Source organism: Selaginella moellendorffii, unplaced genomic scaffold (assembly GCF_000143415.4).
Source record: "Selaginella moellendorffii unplaced genomic scaffold, v1.0 SELMOscaffold_8, whole genome shotgun sequence".
Lineage (NCBI taxonomy): Eukaryota > Viridiplantae > Streptophyta > Lycopodiopsida > Selaginellales > Selaginellaceae > Selaginella > Selaginella moellendorffii.
This window is the reverse complement of record NW_003314269.1, coordinates 1443863-1464453: the sequence shown is the minus strand read 5'-3', so window position 1 is coordinate 1464453 and position 20591 is coordinate 1443863. Positions and strand designations below refer to the sequence as shown.

The window sequence follows — 20591 nt, the reverse complement described above, 5'->3', positions numbered from 1 at the left end:
GCCGACGATTGTGATGATGCCTTCCAACAATTGCATCGTTTTTGCCAAGGGCCATTTAAGTCGGTGATGCAATTTGGCGTTTGTTTCCGAAGTCTTTTGCTTCGTGCGGAGCCAAATATGTTGGAGCGGATCAAGCTAGGAATGTTGTGGCCAGCACTTCGTCAAGATCTTGTCGGACTTGTGCATGCACTTGCTCCTGCCACTCTTGACGATGCTCTTCGCTTGGCACAACGTTATGAGATGTCGCCTCTTCCACTTCTTGCTACACGTCCTTCAGCTCTACTTCCTATGAGTGATGGTCCTATTACCATGGAGGTTGATGCTGCTGCTACTCGAGTCCAAGGACAAGGGCGAGGACGTGGTCGTGGCCGTGATGTTCGTTGTTGGGCGTGTGATGAAGTTGGTCATACTTATCGGCGTTGTCGGCGCTTTTCGGATTGGCGACCTCCATTTCCTGGGTGGAGACCTTGGCGTAAGCAACGTCCCATTGGTGTTGCTACGGTGGAAGGTTTGGATACCGAGGTGCATTCGGGAAACGAGGAGTCGCGCGAGTAATGGAGGGACCTTGCGCGAATAAGTTAGTGACCCCTCCATCTTTCTTTCGGGAGTATTATCAAGGGGTTCACTCGGCACCGATTCATCCAGTGTTTACTTTCCAAGCTCATTTTTATAACAAGAGGTCTTCTATTCTTCTCTCCGTGTTAGTTGATACAGGTTCGAGTTTATCTTCTATTGCTCGACCTGTTGCCACACGTTGTCGTCTACACTTGCGTCATGCGGCGGATCCAGTTTTCATTCTTTATGGCAACGGCCATACACATGCATGTGCACGAGATGAGGCAGACCTGGTTGTGCATGTGGGCGATCTCGAGCTTGAGTTGCAGTCGTTGCGGGTGGTGCTGAGTCAAGCTTTTGACTTCATTCTTGGTATGGATTGGTTGCAACGCAATCATGCCAAGTGTGACTTTGAGGCTTCTCCTTCTTGTCTCATACTTCCTTATGTTTCATCCATTCCTTTCACTTCCGTACCTTTTCGTCCCTCTACTTCTACCTCTACTTCCATTACTTTTGTTCCCCCACTATTTCCTCTTGTGTTTCCATCTTGTTCTGCTCTTCCCTTTTCCGATCCCTCCGATGATCTTTGTGTTGCAACTGTTGACCAGCTCATGAAGGAGTATTCTGATCTCTTTGAATTTGACCTATCGTCTGGGGCCAAGATTGCCACACGTCATCCCATTCCAACCGGGGATGCTCGTTCAATCAAGGTTCTTGTTCGTCATCGGTCACCCAAGGAGATCAAGATTTTACGTGCAAACGTCAAGGAGATGTTGGAGAAGGGTGTTATTCGGAAGTCGCGGAGTCCTTGGGCATGTGAACCTCATCTTGTGACGAAGCCTGATGGGAGTATTCGTTTTTGCATCGACTATCGTCCGTTAAATGAAGTGACGATCCCGGATGTGTACCCTCTTCCTCACACTGCTGATCTCTTAGATCGTCTAGGGCGAAGTCATTGGTTCACCAAGCTAGATCTTGCTTCTGGGTATTGGCAAGTACCGATGGCCGAAGACGATATTCCTAAGACTGCTTTTCGTACACCATTTGGTTTGTACGAGTTCTTGGTGATGCCGTTTGGTTTGAACAATGCTCCAGCAACTTTTCAACGGATGATGGACGAGGTTCTTTGCGATATGCCGGAGGTGACGGCTGACTTCATTGATGATGTCTTGATCCACTCGGAGGGGACGTGGGAGGAGCACGTTCGTGATGTTTGTAAAGTGTTGGATTGGCTACGCGATGTTGGTTTAAAGATGAAGCGGTCAAAGTGTGTGTTTGGGTCCAAGGACACAACTTATCTTGGGTACCGTATTTCTCGTGAGGGTTTGCAAGTTGATCCTGACAAACTTGTGGCTGTTCTAAAGTTCCCTACTCCAAAGTGTGTGAATGATGTGCAGCGCTTTTTGGGTAAGGTGCAGTATCTTGGTCGTTTTGTGAATCATCTTTCCGATCGCACTACACCATTGCGAGCGTTGCTGAAGTCATCAACGTCATCTTTCATCTGGTCTCCGGATTGTGAGCGGGCATTCGTGGATCTCAAAGAGCTATTGACAACTCCTCTGGTTTTGGCATATCCTGACTACACTCGATTTTTTATTTTGCGCGTGGATGCTTCTGACATTGGTCTTGGAGGTGTGTTGATGCAAGAGAGCTCGAGTGTGCCTGGTCAGCGCCATCCCATTGCATACATAAGCCGTACATTACAACCAGCGGAGATGAACTACTCCACGACGGAGAAGGAGTGTTTAGCAGCAGTCTGGGGTTTCGAGAAACTTCATGCATATCTACATGGTTCTCGGACGTTACTTGAAGGTGACCATGCTGCTGTTACTTCATTATTGAAACGGAAGAACCTGGTTGGTCGTACGGCTCGATGGGCTTTGAAGCTTCAGATATATGATTTCGATGTTGTTCATCGCCCAAGGAGTTCTATGGCTGATACTGATGCCCTTTCTCGAGCTCTTCTTCCTTCTCCACTCACTTCTCATGTTTCTAACGAACCTGTTGTTCCAGCATCTGTGGATTTTCTAGATGAGGATTCTATGCCGTCAGTGGTTGCTGTCCTTGACGTTCAGTGTCCACAGGGCGCAGAGCAAGATCTACCTTCTCTTGATGAGGTTCGCGAGGCTCAAAAGATTGAGCCGTGGATTTGAAGGCTTCGAGATGGGTTTGAGAATCCTGCATCACTTACTGATGACTTGCCTTTCCGGCATTTACATTCTCAATATCGCCTTAAAGATGGCCTTCTTTATTTTATGGGGACGGATCCTAATGATCATTTACGGCTGGTGGTGCCTTCGGTGTTTATTCCGCGGTTTCTCCATGCCTACCATGATTCTCCTATTCTAGGTGGGCATATGGGACACCGTCGTGTCACCGAGAAGCTGCACAGGTCTTTCTATTGGCCAGAGATGCGACGTGATATTATCTGGTATGTGCGTAGCTGCGTTTGGTGCCAAGCTCGTAATACTCCCCCTTGTGCTGCGGAAGGACGGTTGGAGTCAATTACAGTTTCCCGTCCGTTTGAGTTAGTGGCGTTTGATCTTATGGGACCTTTTCCACGATCGACTGCTGGCAATGAGTATGTTATTATTGCTTCTGACTACTTGACTCGTTGGGTGGAAGTTGGTGCTCTTGCTAGTGCCTCTGCAACTGCTGATGGATACTTCCTCCTCAATCGAGTGGTGTTCCAGCATTCTTGTCCAGAGTGGATTCTTTCAGATAATGGTCTTGCATTTATGGCTGAGGTATTTCATGTTTTGACATCTCGGTTGGGGATACGCCACACTTTTACGAGTGCTTATCATCCACAATCAGACGGTCTGGTGGAACGGCTCGTTCAGACATTCAAAGGGATGATTGCGAAGTATGTGAACTTTCAACATTCGGATTGGGATGGTTATTTGCCATCTCTTCAGTATGCCTATGTCACAGGGGTGCAGAGTTCTGTTGGTGCTTCACCATATAAACTTCTATATGATCATGATCCAATATTACCAACAGAGCTGGGTTTACCTTCACGATTGCCACGAGCTCCTGATGCTAGGTCATGGGATCAATATTTGACAAGCTTTCTTCCACTTGTCCGAGCAGAGTCTGCTGAACACTTAGGCCGTGTACAAGTGGGACAACAACGGCGCTACAATTCCCATCATCGTCCACCTGCGGAGTACAAAGTGGATGATTTGGTGTTAATCCGTTTTCCCCATCTTACGGTACATGGTTTATCTAAGGGGCTCCTTGCGCAGTGGAAAGGACTGTATCGGGTGTTACGGCAAGTTGGACCACAAGTTTATGAGGTTCGGCATGACGTTCAGCAGGCTGATCCTCCGGAGATTATGCATGTGTAGCGGTTAAAACGCTTCATACAAAGGGATCAGGAGCAGTTAATACCGTCTACAGATCCGCCGATGCCTCCTCCTATCGTTCCTCCAGATCCCGGCCCATCTACAAGAGAACCCTGACGGCCTTCCATTATTCCGAGAGGAGGGGATGATGTGAGGGCCAAGTGTACGGCTACGATGCTGTATACTAATATTAGCGTAGTGAGATTTTGGTAGTCGTTGGATTGGTTTCAATCCGGACCACTCGCTCCTGTATATAAGTTAGGGTTTTTGGGCTAATTGATATGCACATTTCTATATTCCCTTTCCATATTCCATGCACTCACAACATGTTTATAAATTATAAATAAGAAATTAATCTAAATGAATAACAACTATTGGATAGTAGAATATTCTATTATATTTAAATATATTCTAGATATCACATTAGAAGTTTGCTTAAGTAAAAGAATATCCAATATAACTCTCTCTCTAGAGAGAGAGAGAGAGAGGGAATTTGACATCTGGTACATGCATTATTTAGGGTGTTTGAAATGAAGTGTTATTTACATCAAGTTAAAGAGAGAGAAATTCAACATTTGATACATGCATTATTTAGGGTGTTCGGTTCAATTCATTTGGAGTTGGTCTCACTCCAAGAGACAAGGTGATGCTCTAGAATAGTTATAAATAACTTGGAGAAGATAGAGTTCACTATAATGGTCGGGTAATTTTCTGGGACCATAGGATCTCAGATTTATAGATGGGAACCACACAGTTTAAAGTCCATTCCTGAGGGAAATCTTGATTTGCTGCTCATTCAAAGAAAATGCACCACAGGGTCTCCACAAATGCACTCTCCATGCATGGTATTTTGTTATGAAAGGAACAGAGAAGGTATGATCACTTCTTCTTTTTAGTTGACACATCCCTTGACTGGCAGGTGATTTTGATTCAAGAACAACTTTCCAAGAACAGCAAATCTGACAGTATTAAGATGACTCACGTTCATCTTGCAGCGCCACGTAAGTGAGTATGTTATCTGGGAAATACACTATTGATAAAATTTGCAGGTTGTGGTCATGGGAATGGAAAGTGACCAAGAGAACCGATGGTCGGAACGGGCAGTTGCTCCATCCATGCAGGTCAATGCATTTTTTACTGCCTGAAAACCTGTTGCGTCCCAGGAATGTTGCTTCTACACAACGTATCAAGCTCTTGAATAAAGGTCCTCTATCATGTATTTGTATATTGTGCACGCCTCACACTTTGCCAATGAGAACAATTCAATTTTGAATACCTTGGAACAACTGTATTCATGCGCGCATCTGGTTAACTCTTGCAAAACTTTTCCAGGTCAGGGATAAGTTCATCTGAAACGCAGTCCAGCTGAAAAACTTGTTGAATGAAGCTTGTAATCTTCCTTTTTCAATTTATTCTCATAGTTTGACACTCTTGAACGATACCAGCTTTTAATTCTTGGCAACTTGGTGGCTAGGGCAATGGGTGAGGGGGAGATTCGCGCTTGCTGCCGCCGGCTTTCGATCCACTCGCGTCTTTGCTGCGCTGCAAATGTCCAAACTTGTGTCGCTGATGATCCCACCAAAGCGGCCAGCAGCAGCAGCATTTCTTGTGGCAGCAGCGTTGCCAAAGAGCAGCTGAGCAGGAAAGATGCGTTTGAGCTGATTGAAAGCTTGTACCGGGATCATCCAGCGCCGGTTTGGCGGGTACGCACTGTCTCCTCTTAGTTTTGTTCTACGCGATGGATCATCATCTTCCAGGTAGAGAGTAGGAAAGCAATGGAGATACAGCAGCACAGTCCTAAAACTTCCAAGTGTCTCATCTATGGAGAAGTCAGTTTTTTCTTCCTTTTTTGTGTTCTTCCGCCACAGTGGTGTGTTGTTTCTTTTTTGCTTCGACGCTCTCAGGTAAGCTTTATAGCTTTTGCAAGGATGCTGGAGCTGTGTGTGCCTCTGGCTATGGGGGACTCCTCCAGGAAAGGCTTCGCGTTCTACGACTTGGGATGTGGTGCTGGCCGTCCTGTGTTTCTAGCTCCAATGTTGCGGCCGGACTGCGTGAAATCTTGTGGACTCGAGATCATCCCAAGTCTGTCTGCTTTTTCGCTGTATGCAAAAGTTCTTATGTGTTGTTTCGTTTCGTCAGGCATGCACGAGATGAATCAGGAGCTGCTTCTGCTGTACAAACTGGAGGTTCAAGAAGAAAAAAAAAAAAGTTTGTATGGACACTTATACTTCACTTGAGACTGTTTTGCAGGTTCTCCCTTATTTGCATCCTTCCAGACGCGATCAAGACATCAGTTTTGTTCGAGGAGACTTTCTCCAGGTGCTGTTTCATGTTTATTGTTTTTTTCTCAAGCGGATTAATGGCATTTCCATTTTCAGGAAGACTGGTCAGACGCCGACATTGTTTTTGCGAACGCAACATGTTTTGATGATCCATTATTCGAGCAGCTTGAGGTATGTTTATGTTTTGCTTTAGGAGGAGAAGGAAAGGAGAATTATTCTCTCCTAACTTTCTCCACCAGCAAAGAGCTACTCAGACACTGCGAAATGGCTCGGTTGTGATTTCCGTTACAAAGCGGTTTTCTGGTGGCTCCTGGGAACTTGTCCAACGGCAAGAGATGAAAATGAGCTGGGCGCCAGCGATCGTTCACGTCCAGAGGAAGAAGCAGCAAAATCCACACTCAGACAAACAAACAACAGACAATCACATCTCAGCGAAAAGTGATACAGGTTCTCCAGATAGAAACTACAAAGATCATGTCTCACAGACACTGATAACTTTCACAGATCACGAAGCGTTCGAGCAGCAACAATGACAAAATTTAGAGGTTGGTCATTCTTTCGGATAGGAAAAAACGCGATTTTGTGGGCGCTCACATGTTTCTCACGTCGGTGTTTGACTGCAGCGACAGTCACCACTGCTAGGATCGAATAAAAAGAGGGGAAAAAAAAAAGCCTGCGCCGTTTCCAGTGGAAGGTCGTTCGTATGCTGGAGAGCAAGCTGGATCTCGTTCGTTTTCCTCGACAACTTGGATCTCTCATGTGGCAGCGCATCAAAGCCACCCTTAAATTCACGCTTTGTAAGGTTCGTGGTTGGTGTTCTTCTGGTTCTGACTCTCTCTTTCTTTCGACTACAAAGAGTGGGATATGAGGAAGAACTTGGAACTTGTGTTCTGTGCATGGCTCAAAATCCGGCCTTTTCACATGCGCGCACGAGGTGTTTTTAGAACCGATCTCTCACTGGCAGAAACAGACGTCGACGCTCCTGGAAAATTCTCGCTCCGCGTTTCCTCTCCGGGGAGAAATCACTAAAAACTCGCCGACACAAGCAAGCAGAGATTTATCCTTTTCTTTGCTAAGTCAACTTCCAATCATCCGGGATCAAGTAGCTAAGAAGTAAGAACTTAGTGCGATCCGGAAGATATACAAATCACAGGCAAACAAAAGGAAAAACAATGAATTCTTCTCGAGGAACAGTCGCGACTTGAAAGGCAAAACTTGGTGGCATCAATCACAACGAGGAAAGAGAAAACGAGGGAGCATCCAAGGAGAAAGACGGACAGTCACCACTATCTACGTATACGCATACATTCAAACCGTGTTCCAGGGGGCGGTCAGCCGTAGTTATAAATCGGACACGGCTGGCTGCCAGCGAGCCAGCAGCAACAGAGAAAAAAAAATTCGAAAAAACAAGAGAAAAAGAATGAAAAAGTGGAGAAAAATCACCACCTTGAAACCAGAGTCATCCGCGTTTCCTCCATTACCAGGCAAGAACACTCATACTTTGGTCTTCTTCGTTTTTTCCTTTCACTACTTCGAATCTTCTCTTTAGCTCTTCTCTTCCATTTATAAACCCACTTCTCACGCCTTGTCTACGAAAGAGTGTTTTGTTCCTTGCGTCTCTCGGCCGGGTGTGGGTTGTCTCGATCCTTTCTCGCTGGTGATCCAGATGGGCTTGCTAGATTTGTAGCGGAGCAGCCAAAGTTTTCTTCTTCCATGATCCGGAAGTTTATTCGTCTATAGCATTGGTTTCTCAGCTCCAGCGATGGCCTCTCGCTAAGCCCGCTCCTTGCTCCTTTTTCTGCTTGAAACACAGCAGGAAAAGAGGGAGTTTTACTTCGCTTTCCATCTCGTGCTGGCTTGGACACCGATTCGGCAGCCTAGGAGCATGGAGCTCCGACCTGCATTGGCGGTTCTCGTGCTGCTTGTCCTCGCGAGCTGCGCCAGGGGCGAAGACCCATACCTCTACTTTGAGTGGAATGTCTCGTTTGTGGATCTGGCGCCTCTGGGAGCTCCTCAAAGAGTAAGAGCTCAAGCTTTAGCTATGTGGCCAAGTTTCTCATGGTTTTTTCTTCTTTCTTTTTTATTCTTTTGGTTTTGTAGGTGATTGCTATCAACAACCAGCTTCCAGGGCCTGAGATCGCCGTGACCACCAACAACAACCTCGAGATCAATGTTTTCAACAGCCTGGACGAGCCTCTTCTTTTCACCTGGTAAGAGATTTTCTCAAAGGGATGTTTGGACATGGTTTCATTCAAGTGTTTTTCTTCCAGGAATGCGGTGTGGATGAGGAGAAGTTCATGGCAAGACGGTGTGCTTGGAACAAATTGTCCAATCCCACCGGGAGCAAACTGGACTTACAAGTTTCAAGTGAAAGACCAGATTGGGAGTGGCTTCTACTATCCTTCGCTGCTCATGCAACGAGCTGCTGGAGGCTATGGTGGAATCCGGATTTACAACAGGGCAGTCATTGCGGTTCCATTTGCTCCACCAGCCGGAGACATCACAATGCTCATTGGAGATTGGTACAAGCAAAACCACACTGTAAGTCTCTCGTTGTTTCTTGCTTCTCTCTTCTTTAACTTGAGTTGCTCTTCGTTTTTCTCGCAGGCTTTGCGAGGAACTTTAGATGCTGGATTCATGATCGGTGCTCCGGACGGTGTGCTTATCAATGGCAGGGGTCCCTACGGATCATACTTTGTCGTAGAGCCAGGTATGTAGAACTAAGTTGGTGATAGCGATGTGAGAAGAAAAATCGATTTTTTCTTGCAGCAAACACTTACCGATTGAGGATATCAAACGTTGGAATCTCCACAACGCTCAACTTTAGAATCGAAGGCCACCGGATGCTCCTGGTGGAGACCGAGGGCTCCTACACCGTCCAGAACTTCTACGACTCGCTGGACGTTCACGTCGGCCAGTCTTACTCGGTGATCATCACCACCGATCAAGCACCGGGAGACTTCCACATTGTCGCGAGCAGTCGCTTTGGAGTTCCAGTTTTAACCGGACTGGCAACCCTCCACTACAGCAATTCTCCGTCAACTCTCGGTGGAACACTCCCCCCGGGGCCCGATCCAGGCGATGTTGGTTTCTCGTTCAATCAAGCTTGGTCCATCAGGTAGGAAAAAAAAGAGCTCTTTTCTTCTGTTCTCGAGGGTCGTTCTAAGTTCTTGTGACTCTTTTCCAGATGGAACTTGACAGCAGGAGCTGCCAGGCCAAATCCTCAAGGCTCCTTCCACTATGGAGTGATCAACGTGTCAAGAACTATCAAGCTCTTCAACACTGCTCCCATGATCAACGGCAAGCAGCGGTTTGCGGTGAACGACATCTCCTACTTTAATCCGGACACGCCTCTCAAGCTCGCCGATTACTACAAGATTCCAGGCGTTTTCTCTCTCAACTCCATCCCGGATTCCCCCTACTTCAGCACCCCGTTCCTGGGAACCTCGGTTCTCAACGTGGACTACCACAGCTTCATCGAGATCATCTTTCAGAACAATGAGGAGGTGATCCAGTCGTGGCATATTGACGGCTACCAGTTTTTCGTGGTCGGGTACGTACTTAGATGACGAAAAGCATGAAGAAAAAATGTGTTTTTACTTGGTATGTTTCATCCAGATTCGGACCCGGAGCTTGGAACGATACCAGCAGGCTAACTTACAATCTCTACGATGCTGTTGCTCGATCCACGACCCAGGTACGTGTGCTTGGATCCTTCAGAGGTTCGTTTCTTCGTGCTCAAATCAGGAAAACTTTGCAGGTCTATCCAATGTCCTGGACTGCAATCTTCATGTCCCTGGACAACGTCGGAATGTGGGAGATTCGCTCGCAAAACCCCGCGCGGCAATACTTGGGCCAGGATCTCTACATGCGAGTTTACAACCCGGAGGAGGCTAGGAGCACGGAGACGCCAATTCCCAGCAACGTTCTTCGCTGCGGCAAAGCCGTGGGTCTAAACTAGAAACAACCAACGACGCTCTCGATTTCTTCTGGAGGTGAAGAAAAGAGATTTTTTTTTTCATTCTTTTATATCGGAAACATGAATCTATCGCTCTGTGAGTTACAACTGAATAATTCAAGAGGGACCATGGATTCCTCGAGGGGAAATAGTCGTTCTTTTGGGTGGCTAGAACTTTAGAGAGAGTGAGAGAGGCGCACAGGTTGCTCTAGTCGTCGCGCCTCCAAAGTCGGGCATGGTAGTGTGGCTGTAACAAGCATCGTCGAGCTTTTCAGTCGCTCCTCCGGATCCACTCAAGAGAGCGCTGGTGTTCTTGTGGGTGATGAGAACTCCACTGTTGCTGCTGCTACCGCTGCCGTGATCTTGCGGATTGCTGCCAATGAATCCATCGAACTGGTGGTACTGGATCTCAAATTGTTGCTGTTGCTGCTGGTATAGTTGCCTCAAACTCTCGGCCTCTTTTCGAAGAGCTTCGTTGTGAGCTGCCAAAAGATCAATCGTAGAGATTATCGAAAAAAAAACAAGTGTTTTCTTGTAAACATACCGTCCTTGAGACGCACATTTTGCGCCAATGCAGCTATCCTCTGCTTCATGACACCGTTGTCGACGTTCAAAAGAACTCTTTGGTGGTCCAAAAATGAGACCTGAGGTGTGAGTGTTGACACTTCCATCTTTTTCAAACGAAAATAGATGGTCAAGGGGTGTTGTATAAATTGATTGGCAATCTTACCTGTAAGGAACTTACGTTCTTCTCCAATTCTGCTATGTATTGTAGCTTTCTTATCCGTGACCTCTGAGCAGATTGCCTGTTTGCAATGATCCTATATTTGTTCACAAAGTTATGAAACATAAGATCTTCACAAAAGAGAGAAAACAAAGCCTATGAAACAGAGAGAGAGCGAGAGAGGGAGAGGAAAGCATACCTTCTAGCTCTTTTCGGATCCAAGCTGGGATCGAGAGATATATCATCGTCTAGAACTTGATTGGCGACAACAACACAATCACCATCCTGGCCATCGGAGATTGTTGGCGATGTATTCTTCGGGGAGATATCAATTTTGTTCATAGAACCCTCAAGAAGAACATCTGAGAGCTGTTCTGGATTCTTGACAAGCTGCTCCTCTTTCTCATCTCTCTCATCTGTTTGTGCAATTGCTGGAGGAGGGCTGGCGTTATCGATAAAAGCAGTGTCACTCACAGATCTCCTGTGTTTGATTGAGGAAGTCGTAGCACTGCTGTTGGAATACTCGTTCATCAACCAGCCTGTGTTTCATGAATTATGGAGAGCGAATTAAGACCCAAATCACTTGCAAGTGCCTACCAGTTGAGTGGATTTTGTTGCTCCCGAAATTGGGCAATCCAAATCCAAGAGGCCATCCAAATTCTTCCATTCGATCGAGAGTGATTGATCAACAACAAACAAAAAAGCGGTTTTAAGTAGAAAAGAGCCTTTTTTTCTTTAATCTCTTGAAAAAAAAAGAGAAAGAAAATGTAACAAGAAGATGGCGAGCACGCTTGCACGTTTGGCTAAAAATGGCATCCACGATGACATCCATTAGTTTACTGCCTAAATTTGATATTTCTCAAAATTATCTGCTAAATCCGATTAGGGTTACTCTAGGGCTTTGGGTGAAAGAGGCAATGGCGCTAGTGAGGGCGGAGGTGGTCCTCAAGAAGCCCGTCACATTCGTCACAGGCAATGCCAAGAAGCTGGAGGAAGTGAAGATGATCCTGGGAAATTCTATCCCCTTCTCGACGCTGCGCGTTGATTGTAAGCTTCGCATCTAGCGGCATTGAGTAGTTTCGTTCTAAATTTTGGCTTTCCTCCAGTGCCGGAGCTTCAGGGAGAGCCCGAGGAGATCTCCAAAGAAAAGGCGCGCATTGCCGCCAAACAGGTACCACGAATCCAAGAAGAATGTAGATAGAGAAGTTTTGGTTTTTGTTCTTGCGAAGATTGATGGAGCTGTGCTCGTGGAGGACACATGCCTGTGTTTCAATGCTCTACATGGCCTTCCAGGTTTTGAGTTCTTGGAAGCTCTTGCAGGAACTAATTCTCTTCGAATTTTTCCATTCAGGGCCTTATGTGTAAGCATTGGAAAACGCCTCATTGGTTTCGGAAAATGGATGCTTTTGTGCTTGCAGGAAGTGGTTTCTTCAAAAGCTTGGCCACGAAGGTTAGCTTTCTATGATACGATAGTTTTCATTCGTTTTCTTTTTCTAGTATCTAATGTGGTGTGATGCTTCAGGCCTCAATAACATGCTGGCAGCGTACAAAGATAAATCCGCTTATGCATTGTGCGTCTTCTCACTAGCTCTCGGGCCTGGCTTTGAGCCTACAACATTTGTTGGACGCACTGAGGTAGAATTTTCTTGGAAAAAGAGTTTTTTTTTTCTTTCCAAGTTTCTAAGAGAAGGGCGATTCACAGGGAAAGATCGTTCCAGCGAGAGGGCCGGCAGATTTCGGCTGGGATCCGGTGTTCCAGCCAGATGGAAGCGATTTTACGTGAGTGTTTTGCTCCATCATTCGCCTTCTTACATCTAGTGTTTCTCTGAGCCACAGCTACGCAGAAATGCCCAAGGACGAGAAGAATAAGATCTCTCACAGGCGCCGCGCACTGGACAAAGTCCGAGATCATTTCCGGGAGTACGATTTCGTTGTGAGGAACGATGATTCACAAGTGTAGCGACAAAAAAATCATCTTTTCCTTTTCCTAAGAGCTTCTAGCAGAACTGGCCAGCCACGAGAAAGATCTACGTAAACAATGTAAGCTTTTGATATATCTCTATGCTCGAAAGCTACATTGTTCTTCCTTTGCTAGATCCTGAAGCGACATTGTTTTCTCTTACATTGTTTTTCCTTTGCTAGATCTCGAAGCTACCTTGTTTTTTCCCTTTTTGCTAGATCTTCGATTGGCTTGACGCTGTTCTTCTCAGCCAACTGAGCTAGCTTTGCAACCGTGACCGTGATAACCCCATTGTCGACCTTTGCCGAGCTGGAAAACTCCAGTGAGCTCGGTGACACTTACCGGTCTTTCGACTCTCCTCTCTCTAGCGCTCGCCACTAATCTGGAGCACCCGAGCTGGATCTTCACGTCGCTCCTGTCGGATCGGCCTCGAGGACGTGTGCGTCATCAATCGACGCGTGTTGACCACAATCCGCTTCTCCAATGGATCGAAGGTGTAAAAGTAGAGTAAAGTGGCCCTCCAAATTCCAGCTAATGATCGGTGAATGTTGTCTCCACGTTAGCAAGTTCAAAGCGCGCGAGGCACTCGCGGGAGCAGCCCATGTGTCGTAATCCACCGCGGCTGTCGCTGATCTGACTTAGTCTACCATACGTAAAATCGGTTCACGTTTTTCTCGGTGTCGAGATCGCCCGAGTTCTGTGCCATGGCCGTGTCTCGCGACGAAGATGCGCTGGAGCAGCCGCTGCTGCAGGACGATCCAGCAAAGCTGGAGGGGGAGCTGGAGGGGGAGCTGCGGAGCTGCAACCACGATCCGGATTGCCCCGGATGCAAAGTTGCCTACCTCAAACACCCCAAGGCCAGCGCTCCACTCCGGCTGCTCCTCGGCCTCGGCTTCGTCATGCTTTGCACCTGTAAGCTCCCCTCCCCGCTGGAAGATCAAGATCACTACTAGCTAGTACTTCGGTTATGAGAAGTTTGATTCCATCCTTCCTTGATTCGCAGGTCTGCCAATCTCGGTGGTGTATCCCTTCCTCTATTTCATGGTATGAAAGCCGGGATCCCATGGATCACAGCGATTGATTTGTTTCTTGGCAACTTGGATGATGATCCAGGTGAAAGACTTCCACGTTGCGAGGGTGGACGCAGACATTGGATTCTACGCGGGATGGATTGGTGAGGATGAAACTCTGGATAAGTTTCGATAAGTTTATATGCATGCTGAGAGATGCATCCACTCGTAGGATCCTCATTCATGATCGGGAGGGCGTCAACAGGGATCCTGTGGGGCAGCATTGCCGACAGATACGGTAGGAAGCCGACAATGTTCGCGGGTGTCGCCTCTGTGTACGTAGCACGACATTTTTGAATTTGGTTCCTTGAGATTTCTGCATTTCTTTAGTTGATGGCTAAAGTTTTTGGAAACAAATGTGTGCAGGGTTGTGTGGAACACGCTGTTTGGGCTGAGCACCAATTTCTGGATGGCCGTCACCACGCGCTTCCTGCTCGGCTGCTTCAATGGGATGCTGGGCGTCGTCCAGGCCTACGCATCGGAGCTCTGCAACGAAGAACAGCAGCCGCTCGGACTCTCTGTGGTAAGAAATCATCCCTTCAGTCATTTTGCAACAAGAAAAATTTGATCGATGTGTCGTTGGTCGTCAGGTAGGGACCGCTTGGGGATTTGGACTCATCGTCGGCCCCGCTTTGGGTGGATTCTTGGCTCAAGTAATATCAAACCGAAAACTTTGCTCAAGAATGCCGCTTGTAACGCATCGTTTTGGTTGTGATGTTTTCAGCCAGCTCTCAAGTACCCAGACGTGTTCACGAGCGGGTCACTGTTTGACCGGTAAGGTATTTTCATGAATTCGCGTTTGTTCTCACACTTTAGTTATTCTATCAATTTTCTTTCTCTCCAAGGTTTCCATACTTATTGCAAGCCCTTTGCATTTCCTCCATCGCTGTTCTTGGTTTATTTGTTGTCTGCCTCTTACCGGTAAGTGTGGATGAAAGAAGAAATAAAACCAAGTATCGTGGTTTCAGGAAACATTGCACAGGAAGAGCTCCGTGCCAAAGGTTAAAGACTTGGAGAAATTGAATCCAGGCGATTCGAAAGACGAGAAAGTGGAGTCCATCTTCAGGAACCGGCCTTTGATGGCTGCTATGACGCTATACTGTCTCTGGTCGCTCCATGATATGGCCTACGACGAGGTAAGAATGAAAGGAAAACTATGCGCGCCTATCTTGGTTGTTGCAGTTGTTCGCTCTGTGGGCCGTGAGCCCAAAGTCTTACGGGGGTCTCGGTTTCACGAGTTCTCAAGTTGGATCAGTTTTAGCAGTTGCAGGTTCGAAATTACTCTTTCTTTCTCCAAACTAAATTGGTGGAACTTTTGTTGTAGGTTGTGCAATACTTGGATCTCAACTTGGAATTTTTCCAACAATTTGTAGACTTCTTGGGCCGATCCGGGCCTGTCGGTATGGAGCCGTAAGTTCCAACATGTAGTTTCAAGACGTTTTTCCTTAGCGTAACACTCATTCCTTTGTTTGTTTTGAGCAGCTCATCACAATTCCCCTTCTGGTAGCATATCCATACTTTGGCAGGATTCAAGGATCTTGGCTTTCTGTAACGGTCTATGCTGCCTCGGTTGTCAAATGCATTGTCACGGTATTCTTGTCATTCTCTTTGCTTTCCAGTTTTCACACCGTAAATCTCTTCCAGACCGCAGTAATGACGGGATCGTTCATACTCATCAACAATTGCGTGGTACGTTAGAGTTTTTCTCTCTGAAGAGAAAAGCTGCCTCTCTTTTTTTGTTTTTTTTGCTTGACTCTCATCATGTTCTCCAACAGAAGCAACGCCAGAGAGGAGCCGCGAATGGTTTCTCGCTCAGCATTGTATCCGTGTTCAAAGGACTGGGCCCAGCGATTGGAGGAATAGTGTAAGTTCTTGGAGAGGAAAAAACTTCGCTAGAAAACACTGACTTCGATTCGTTTTCAGCTTTTCTTATGCTCAAAAGAGACAACACTCATGGTTCTTCCCGGGTAATGTTCCAAAATCATTTTTTTCTTCTTCTCACTTTATTCTGACTGTTTCCAGGCGATCACTTGGTGTTCCTCTTTCTCAACGTGTTTGCGCTGCTCACGGTTCTCACATCTTTCGAGCCATTCCTCCCAAAATCGGCCAACCGGCTAATCGTTGACGACTGATAGGAGGCCTTCTATTAATTTTTTAACCCTGAAGGGTGAAAATAATAAATCGTGATTAGGGTTTTGCGTCCTTTGGAATTCGAATTTTTCCATTCAGGGCCTTGCGTGTAAGCATTGGAAAAAGCTTCAGTGGTCACGGAAAATGGATTCTCGTGTGCTTGCAGGAAAAAGCTTGGTTAGCTTTTTACGATTTCTAGCTTGCTACGATAGTTTTCATTTTCTCTGGAATTTAATGTGTGATGCTCCAGGCCTCAAAAACATGCTGGCAGCATATAAAGATAAATCCTCTTATGCGTTGTGCGTCTTCTCGATAGCTCTCCGAGCCTAGAACATTTGCTAGACGCATTGAGGTCGATTTCTTTTGGAAAAAAAATGTTATTTTAACTCCCGAGTCTAAAGAGTAAGGGCAAGATCGTTGGCAGCAGATTTCGGCTGTTCCAGCCAGATGGAAGCGATTTAATGTGAGTGTTTTCCTCCATTCACATATAGTTTTTCAATGCTACGCAGAAATGCCTAAGGACGAGAAGAGCACTGGCGGAGAGATCATTTCCTGGAGTACGATTTCGTTGTGAGAAACGATGATTGACAAGTGTAGCGGAAAAAATCGTCTTTTTCCTTTTTTCTAACTGTTTCTAGCAAACCTGACCACCCACGAGGAGGATATATACATAAACAATGTAAGCATTTGATATTTTTCGCTATGCTCGAAAGTCACATTGTTCTTCCTTTGGTAGATCTTGAAGTTTCTACTACATTTGCTAGATCTTTACTGGACGTCGATCGGCTTCACGTTGTTGTTCTTCTCGGCCGCGCAAGCCAGCTTTGGAACCGTGACCGTGAGAACTCCATGGTCGACCTTGGCCGAGATGGCGTCCACGTTAGAATCGTCCGGGAGCCAGAACCGCCGGAGGAAACTCCCGTGAGCTCGCTCCACCCGGTGCCAATTATCGGTCTTCCGACTCTCCTCCCTCTTGCGCTCGCCGCTAATCTGGAGCACCCGGTCCTCCTCGAGCTGGATCTTCACCTCGCTCCTGTCGAGCCCGGGGAGATCGGCCTTGAGGACGTGCGCGTGGGGCGTCTCGCACCAATCGATGCGCGTGTTGGCCACGGCGCTCACGTCCCGCGCGAACTGGCGCGAGTGACCGTCGGCGTCGCGGTCCCAGAACGAGAGCGCCGCATCCCACATCCGCTTCTCCGGCGAGAGGAACGGATCGAAGACGCCCAGTTGCCTGTCCAGGAATGGAGACAGTGCCATTGCTTGATCGAATGGATGATCGAAGTTGGATTGAAGAAGAGTAGATTGCTTGCTTGCGATGATGCGATATGCCCATCGCTCGTAGAATTTAAATCCCAGAGCCGCGAATTCCAGAAGATTCTTCGCAGGTTCTAGAACGTTCCATGGACATTCCTCGAATATTTATGCCACGTCAGCCCTAGGGAGGTGAAGCTCGCAATAAATAGCACCCAACAGATGTTCCGATTGTCTTGGAGCGAGCCTCTGGAGCGATGAATAGCTCAGCGGCTATACCGGTTGGATCATCAGCGGGAGATCGACCATGATCTATACAAAGCGCCAAACATGTCTTACTCCAAGGACCAACACGCCGGATCTTTAGCAGCCCATGTGTAGAGCCTAACCCATCGCCACTTTCGAGTTAGTCTACCATACGTAAGGTCCTCCTGGCAAACTCGTATAGAAGTATATATGAGGCCCTCTATGTTCCACTCCCATTGCACGAGAGATCTCGCACTCTGGTCGATCACAATTTGGAGGTTCGAGCGACATTAATTGCATTGGAAGTTTGGTCGGTCTCGACCTCGAGTCGAGTGAATTGGGTGATAGAAAGATCGCATTGTTTGCCATGGCCGTGGGTCGCGACGCGCTCCACTCGAATGATCAAGATGCGCTGGACCAGCCGCTGCTACTGGATCCGGCGAAACTGGAGGCCGAGATCCGGAGCTGCAACCACGATCCGGATTGCCCCGGATGCAGAGTAGCCTACCTCAAACATCCCAAAGCCAGCGCTCCCCTGGGGCTGCTCCTCGGCCTCGCTTTTGTCCTGCTTTGCACCTGTAAGCTCCGAGATCAAGATCACTACGCGCTAGCTAGTGCTTTCGTCATAAGAAGTTTGATTCTATTCTTTTTTATCAGCTCTGCCAATCTCGGTGGTCTATCCCTTCGTCTATTTCATGGTACGGGGCGGGATCTCATGGATCGCAGCGATTGATTTGTTTTCTTGGCAATTTTGATTTCGATTCCCAGGTGAAAGACTTCCACATTGCGAGGGTGGACACAGACATTGGATTCTACGCGGGATGGATTGGTGAGGATGAAACTCTGGAGCTTTGATATGTTGTGCTGATCAAGGGATCCACTCTTAGGATCCTCTTTCATGATCGGGAGGGCGTCAACCGGGATGCTGTGGGGCAGCATTGCCGACAGATTCGGTCGGAAGCCGACCATGTTCGCGGGCGTCGCCTCGGTGTAAGTGGTTGATGCATTCCACATTTCGTTCGATCTTCTTTGCGTCGAAAAACTTTAGTTCTTGAGGAGTTCTTCGCTGGTTCATGGCTGAAGTTCATTGTCAAATGTGTGCAGGGTTGTGTTGAACACGCTGTTTGGGCTGAGCACCAATTTCTGGATGGCAGTCACCACGCGCTTCATCCTCGGCTGCTTCAATGGGATGCTGGGCGTCGTCCAGGCCTACGCATCGGAGCTCTGCAACGAAGAACAGCAGCCGCTCGGACTCTCTGTGGTAAATCATTCTCGCGACAAGAAAAATTCGATTGGTGTCTCGTTGCTCGTCAGGTAGGGACCGCCTGGGGATTGGGACTCATCGTCGGCCCTGCCGTGGGTGGCTACTTGGCTCAAGTAAGATCAAACAAGAAAGTTCGCTCAAGAATGTAACGCATCGTTTGGTGGTGTGCTGCTCAGCCAGCTCTCAAGTTCCCAAGCGTCTTTGCGAGCGGGTCACTATTTGATCGGTAAGGCACTGAAATCTCGCGGTGTTCTCACTGACACTTTCGTTGTTCTATCTTTTCAACTTTCTCTCTGGAAGGTTTCCATACTTGTTACAGGCCCTTTGCATTTCCTCCATCGCTGTTTTTGGTCTATTCGTCGTCTGCCTCCTACCAGTAAGGCTGGCTGTATGGACGAAATAGAAACTAATTATCGTGGTTTCTATTGTTCAGGAAACTCTGCACAGGAAAAGCTCCGTGCCAAAGGTGGAAGACTTGGAGAAGTCGAATCCACTCGATTCGAAAGAGGACAAAGTGGAGTCCATTTTCAGGAACTGGCCTTTGATGGCTGCTACGACGCTATACTGTCTTTGGTCGCTACATGATATGGCTTACAGCGAGGTAAGAAGAAAAAGCAAGAAAAGCTGTGAATCTATCTCTGTTCTTGCAGTTGTTTTCGTTGTGGTCCGTGAGCCCAAAGTCGTACGGGGGTCTCGGTTTCACGAGTTCTCAAGTTGGATCAGTTTTAGCGGTTGCAGGTTCCAATGTTCTCTTTATTCTTCAAACAAAAATGTTGGAACTTCTGCTGCAGGCTGTGCAATGCTTGGAGCTCAACTTGGAGTTTTTCCTACAGTTTGTAGAATGGTTGGACCGATCCGGGCTTGTCGGTTTGGAGCCGTAAGCTACAACAAATTTTTGTTTCTTCTCAAGCGTAACATTCCTTTTGTTTTGTTTTGAGCAGCTCATCACAATTCCTCTTCTGGTAGCATATCCATACTTTGGCAGGATTCAAGGACCTTGGCTTTCAGTAACGGTCTATGCTGCCGCGATTCTCAAATACATTCTCACGGTAACCTTGTCTTTCTCTTTGCTTTCCAGTTTTCACACTCGTAAATCTCTTCCAGACCGCAGTATTGACGGGATCGTTCATCCTCATCAACAATTGCGTGGTACGTTAGAGTTTTTCTCTCTGAAGAGAAAAAGCTGCCTCTCTCTCTCTTTTTTTTTTGCTTGACTCTCATCCTGTTCTCCAACAGAAGCAACGCCAGAGAGGAGCCGCGAATGGTTTCTCGCTCAGCATTGTATCCGTGTTCAAAGGACTGGGCCCAGCGATTGGAGGAATAGTGTAAGTTCTTCGAGAGGAAAAGAAATCGCGAGGAAACACTGACTTCGATTCCTTTTCAGCTTTTCTTGTGCTCAAAAGAGACAACACTCATGGTTCTTCCCAGGTAATGTTCCAAAATCCTTTTTTTTTTTTCCCTTCTTCTTGTTCTTACTTTATTCTGATTGTTTCCAGGCGATCACTTGGTGTTCCTCTTTCTCAACGTGTTTGCGCTGCTCACGGTTCTCACATCTTTCGAGCCATTCCTCCCAAAATCGGCCAACCGGCTAATTGCTGACGACTGATAGAAGATAAGACCAAAGATTCTTTGCGAGATCGAAACGAGATCTATGTTGTAAAATTTGTTCTTTGCGAGTGTGTAAGTTTTTCGCGAGAGTAAAGAATATTTTAGAGGACCGAGAACATTCTTTCCAGACTGTCCATGTCATACCGCAGTGAGTGCTGAGTAAGCACTGCCACATCGGCAGCTGAGTAGTGAGTCA

General features: G+C 47.0%; 6 protein-coding genes across 7 annotated transcripts; 4 read left to right on the top strand and 2 right to left on the bottom strand.

Moving 5' to 3' along the window:
- The first annotated feature begins 7657 nt into the window (after positions 1-7657).
- LOC9635032 (monocopper oxidase-like protein SKU5) lies at positions 7658-10284 on the top strand. The gene is made up of 8 exons (XM_002967255.2): positions 7658-8204; positions 8285-8394; positions 8455-8725; positions 8792-8894; positions 8954-9302; positions 9372-9737; positions 9803-9881; positions 9945-10284. The coding sequence occupies exons 1-8, from the start codon at positions 8070-8072 to the stop codon at positions 10143-10145; spliced, it is 1614 nt and encodes a 537-aa protein (XP_002967301.1). The 5' UTR covers positions 7658-8069; the 3' UTR covers positions 10146-10284.
- LOC9631830 (basic leucine zipper 6) lies at positions 10194-11541 on the bottom strand. Its single transcript, XM_002966902.2, has 5 exons — positions 11464-11541; positions 11066-11405; positions 10873-10963; positions 10687-10813; positions 10194-10624 (listed from the first exon to the last, which is right to left on the bottom strand). Exons 1-5 carry the CDS (start codon positions 11531-11533, stop codon positions 10311-10313), a joined length of 942 nt encoding a protein of 313 aa, XP_002966948.2. The 5' UTR covers positions 11534-11541; the 3' UTR covers positions 10194-10310.
- Positions 11542-11758: 217 nt separating this feature from the next.
- On the top strand, positions 11759-12988 carry LOC9631829 (inosine triphosphate pyrophosphatase). Its single transcript, XM_024671671.1, has 8 exons — positions 11759-11913; positions 11973-12037; positions 12096-12159; positions 12218-12227; positions 12285-12316; positions 12389-12501; positions 12569-12645; positions 12703-12988. Exons 1-8 carry the CDS (start codon positions 11784-11786, stop codon positions 12824-12826), a joined length of 615 nt encoding a protein of 204 aa, XP_024527439.1. The 5' UTR covers positions 11759-11783; the 3' UTR covers positions 12827-12988.
- Positions 12989-13442: 454 nt separating this feature from the next.
- Positions 13443-16099, top strand: LOC9631828 (protein ZINC INDUCED FACILITATOR-LIKE 1). Its single transcript, XM_002967253.2, has 16 exons — positions 13443-13738; positions 13830-13870; positions 13940-14000; positions 14069-14171; positions 14263-14419; positions 14487-14549; positions 14621-14670; positions 14742-14817; positions 14865-15032; positions 15079-15166; positions 15221-15306; positions 15379-15486; positions 15541-15585; positions 15672-15760; positions 15820-15863; positions 15919-16099. Exons 1-16 carry the CDS (start codon positions 13531-13533, stop codon positions 16026-16028), a joined length of 1497 nt encoding a protein of 498 aa, XP_002967299.1. The 5' UTR covers positions 13443-13530; the 3' UTR covers positions 16029-16099.
- A 695-nt stretch (positions 16100-16794) lies between these two features.
- LOC112345339 (17.6 kDa class I heat shock protein-like) lies at positions 16795-17283 on the bottom strand. Its single transcript, XM_024671803.1, has one exon. The coding sequence runs from the start codon at positions 17281-17283 to the stop codon at positions 16795-16797; it is 489 nt and encodes a 162-aa protein (XP_024527571.1).
- A 277-nt stretch (positions 17284-17560) lies between these two features.
- LOC9631827 (protein ZINC INDUCED FACILITATOR-LIKE 1) lies at positions 17561-20522 on the top strand. Of its 2 annotated transcripts, none has more exons than XM_002967252.2 (16): positions 17561-18101; positions 18181-18221; positions 18292-18352; positions 18411-18513; positions 18628-18784; positions 18838-18900; positions 18964-19013; positions 19088-19163; positions 19221-19388; positions 19438-19525; positions 19579-19664; positions 19729-19836; positions 19892-19936; positions 20024-20112; positions 20172-20215; positions 20284-20522. In XM_002967252.2, exons 1-16 carry the CDS (start codon positions 17891-17893, stop codon positions 20391-20393), a joined length of 1500 nt encoding a protein of 499 aa, XP_002967298.1. In that variant the 5' UTR covers positions 17561-17890; the 3' UTR covers positions 20394-20522. The 2 variants fall into 2 exon arrangements, with proteins under 2 accessions (XP_002967298.1, XP_024527438.1); XM_024671670.1 differs by having other exon boundaries at positions 17909-18101; positions 18968-19013.
- The last annotated feature ends 69 nt before the right edge of the window (positions 20523-20591 follow it).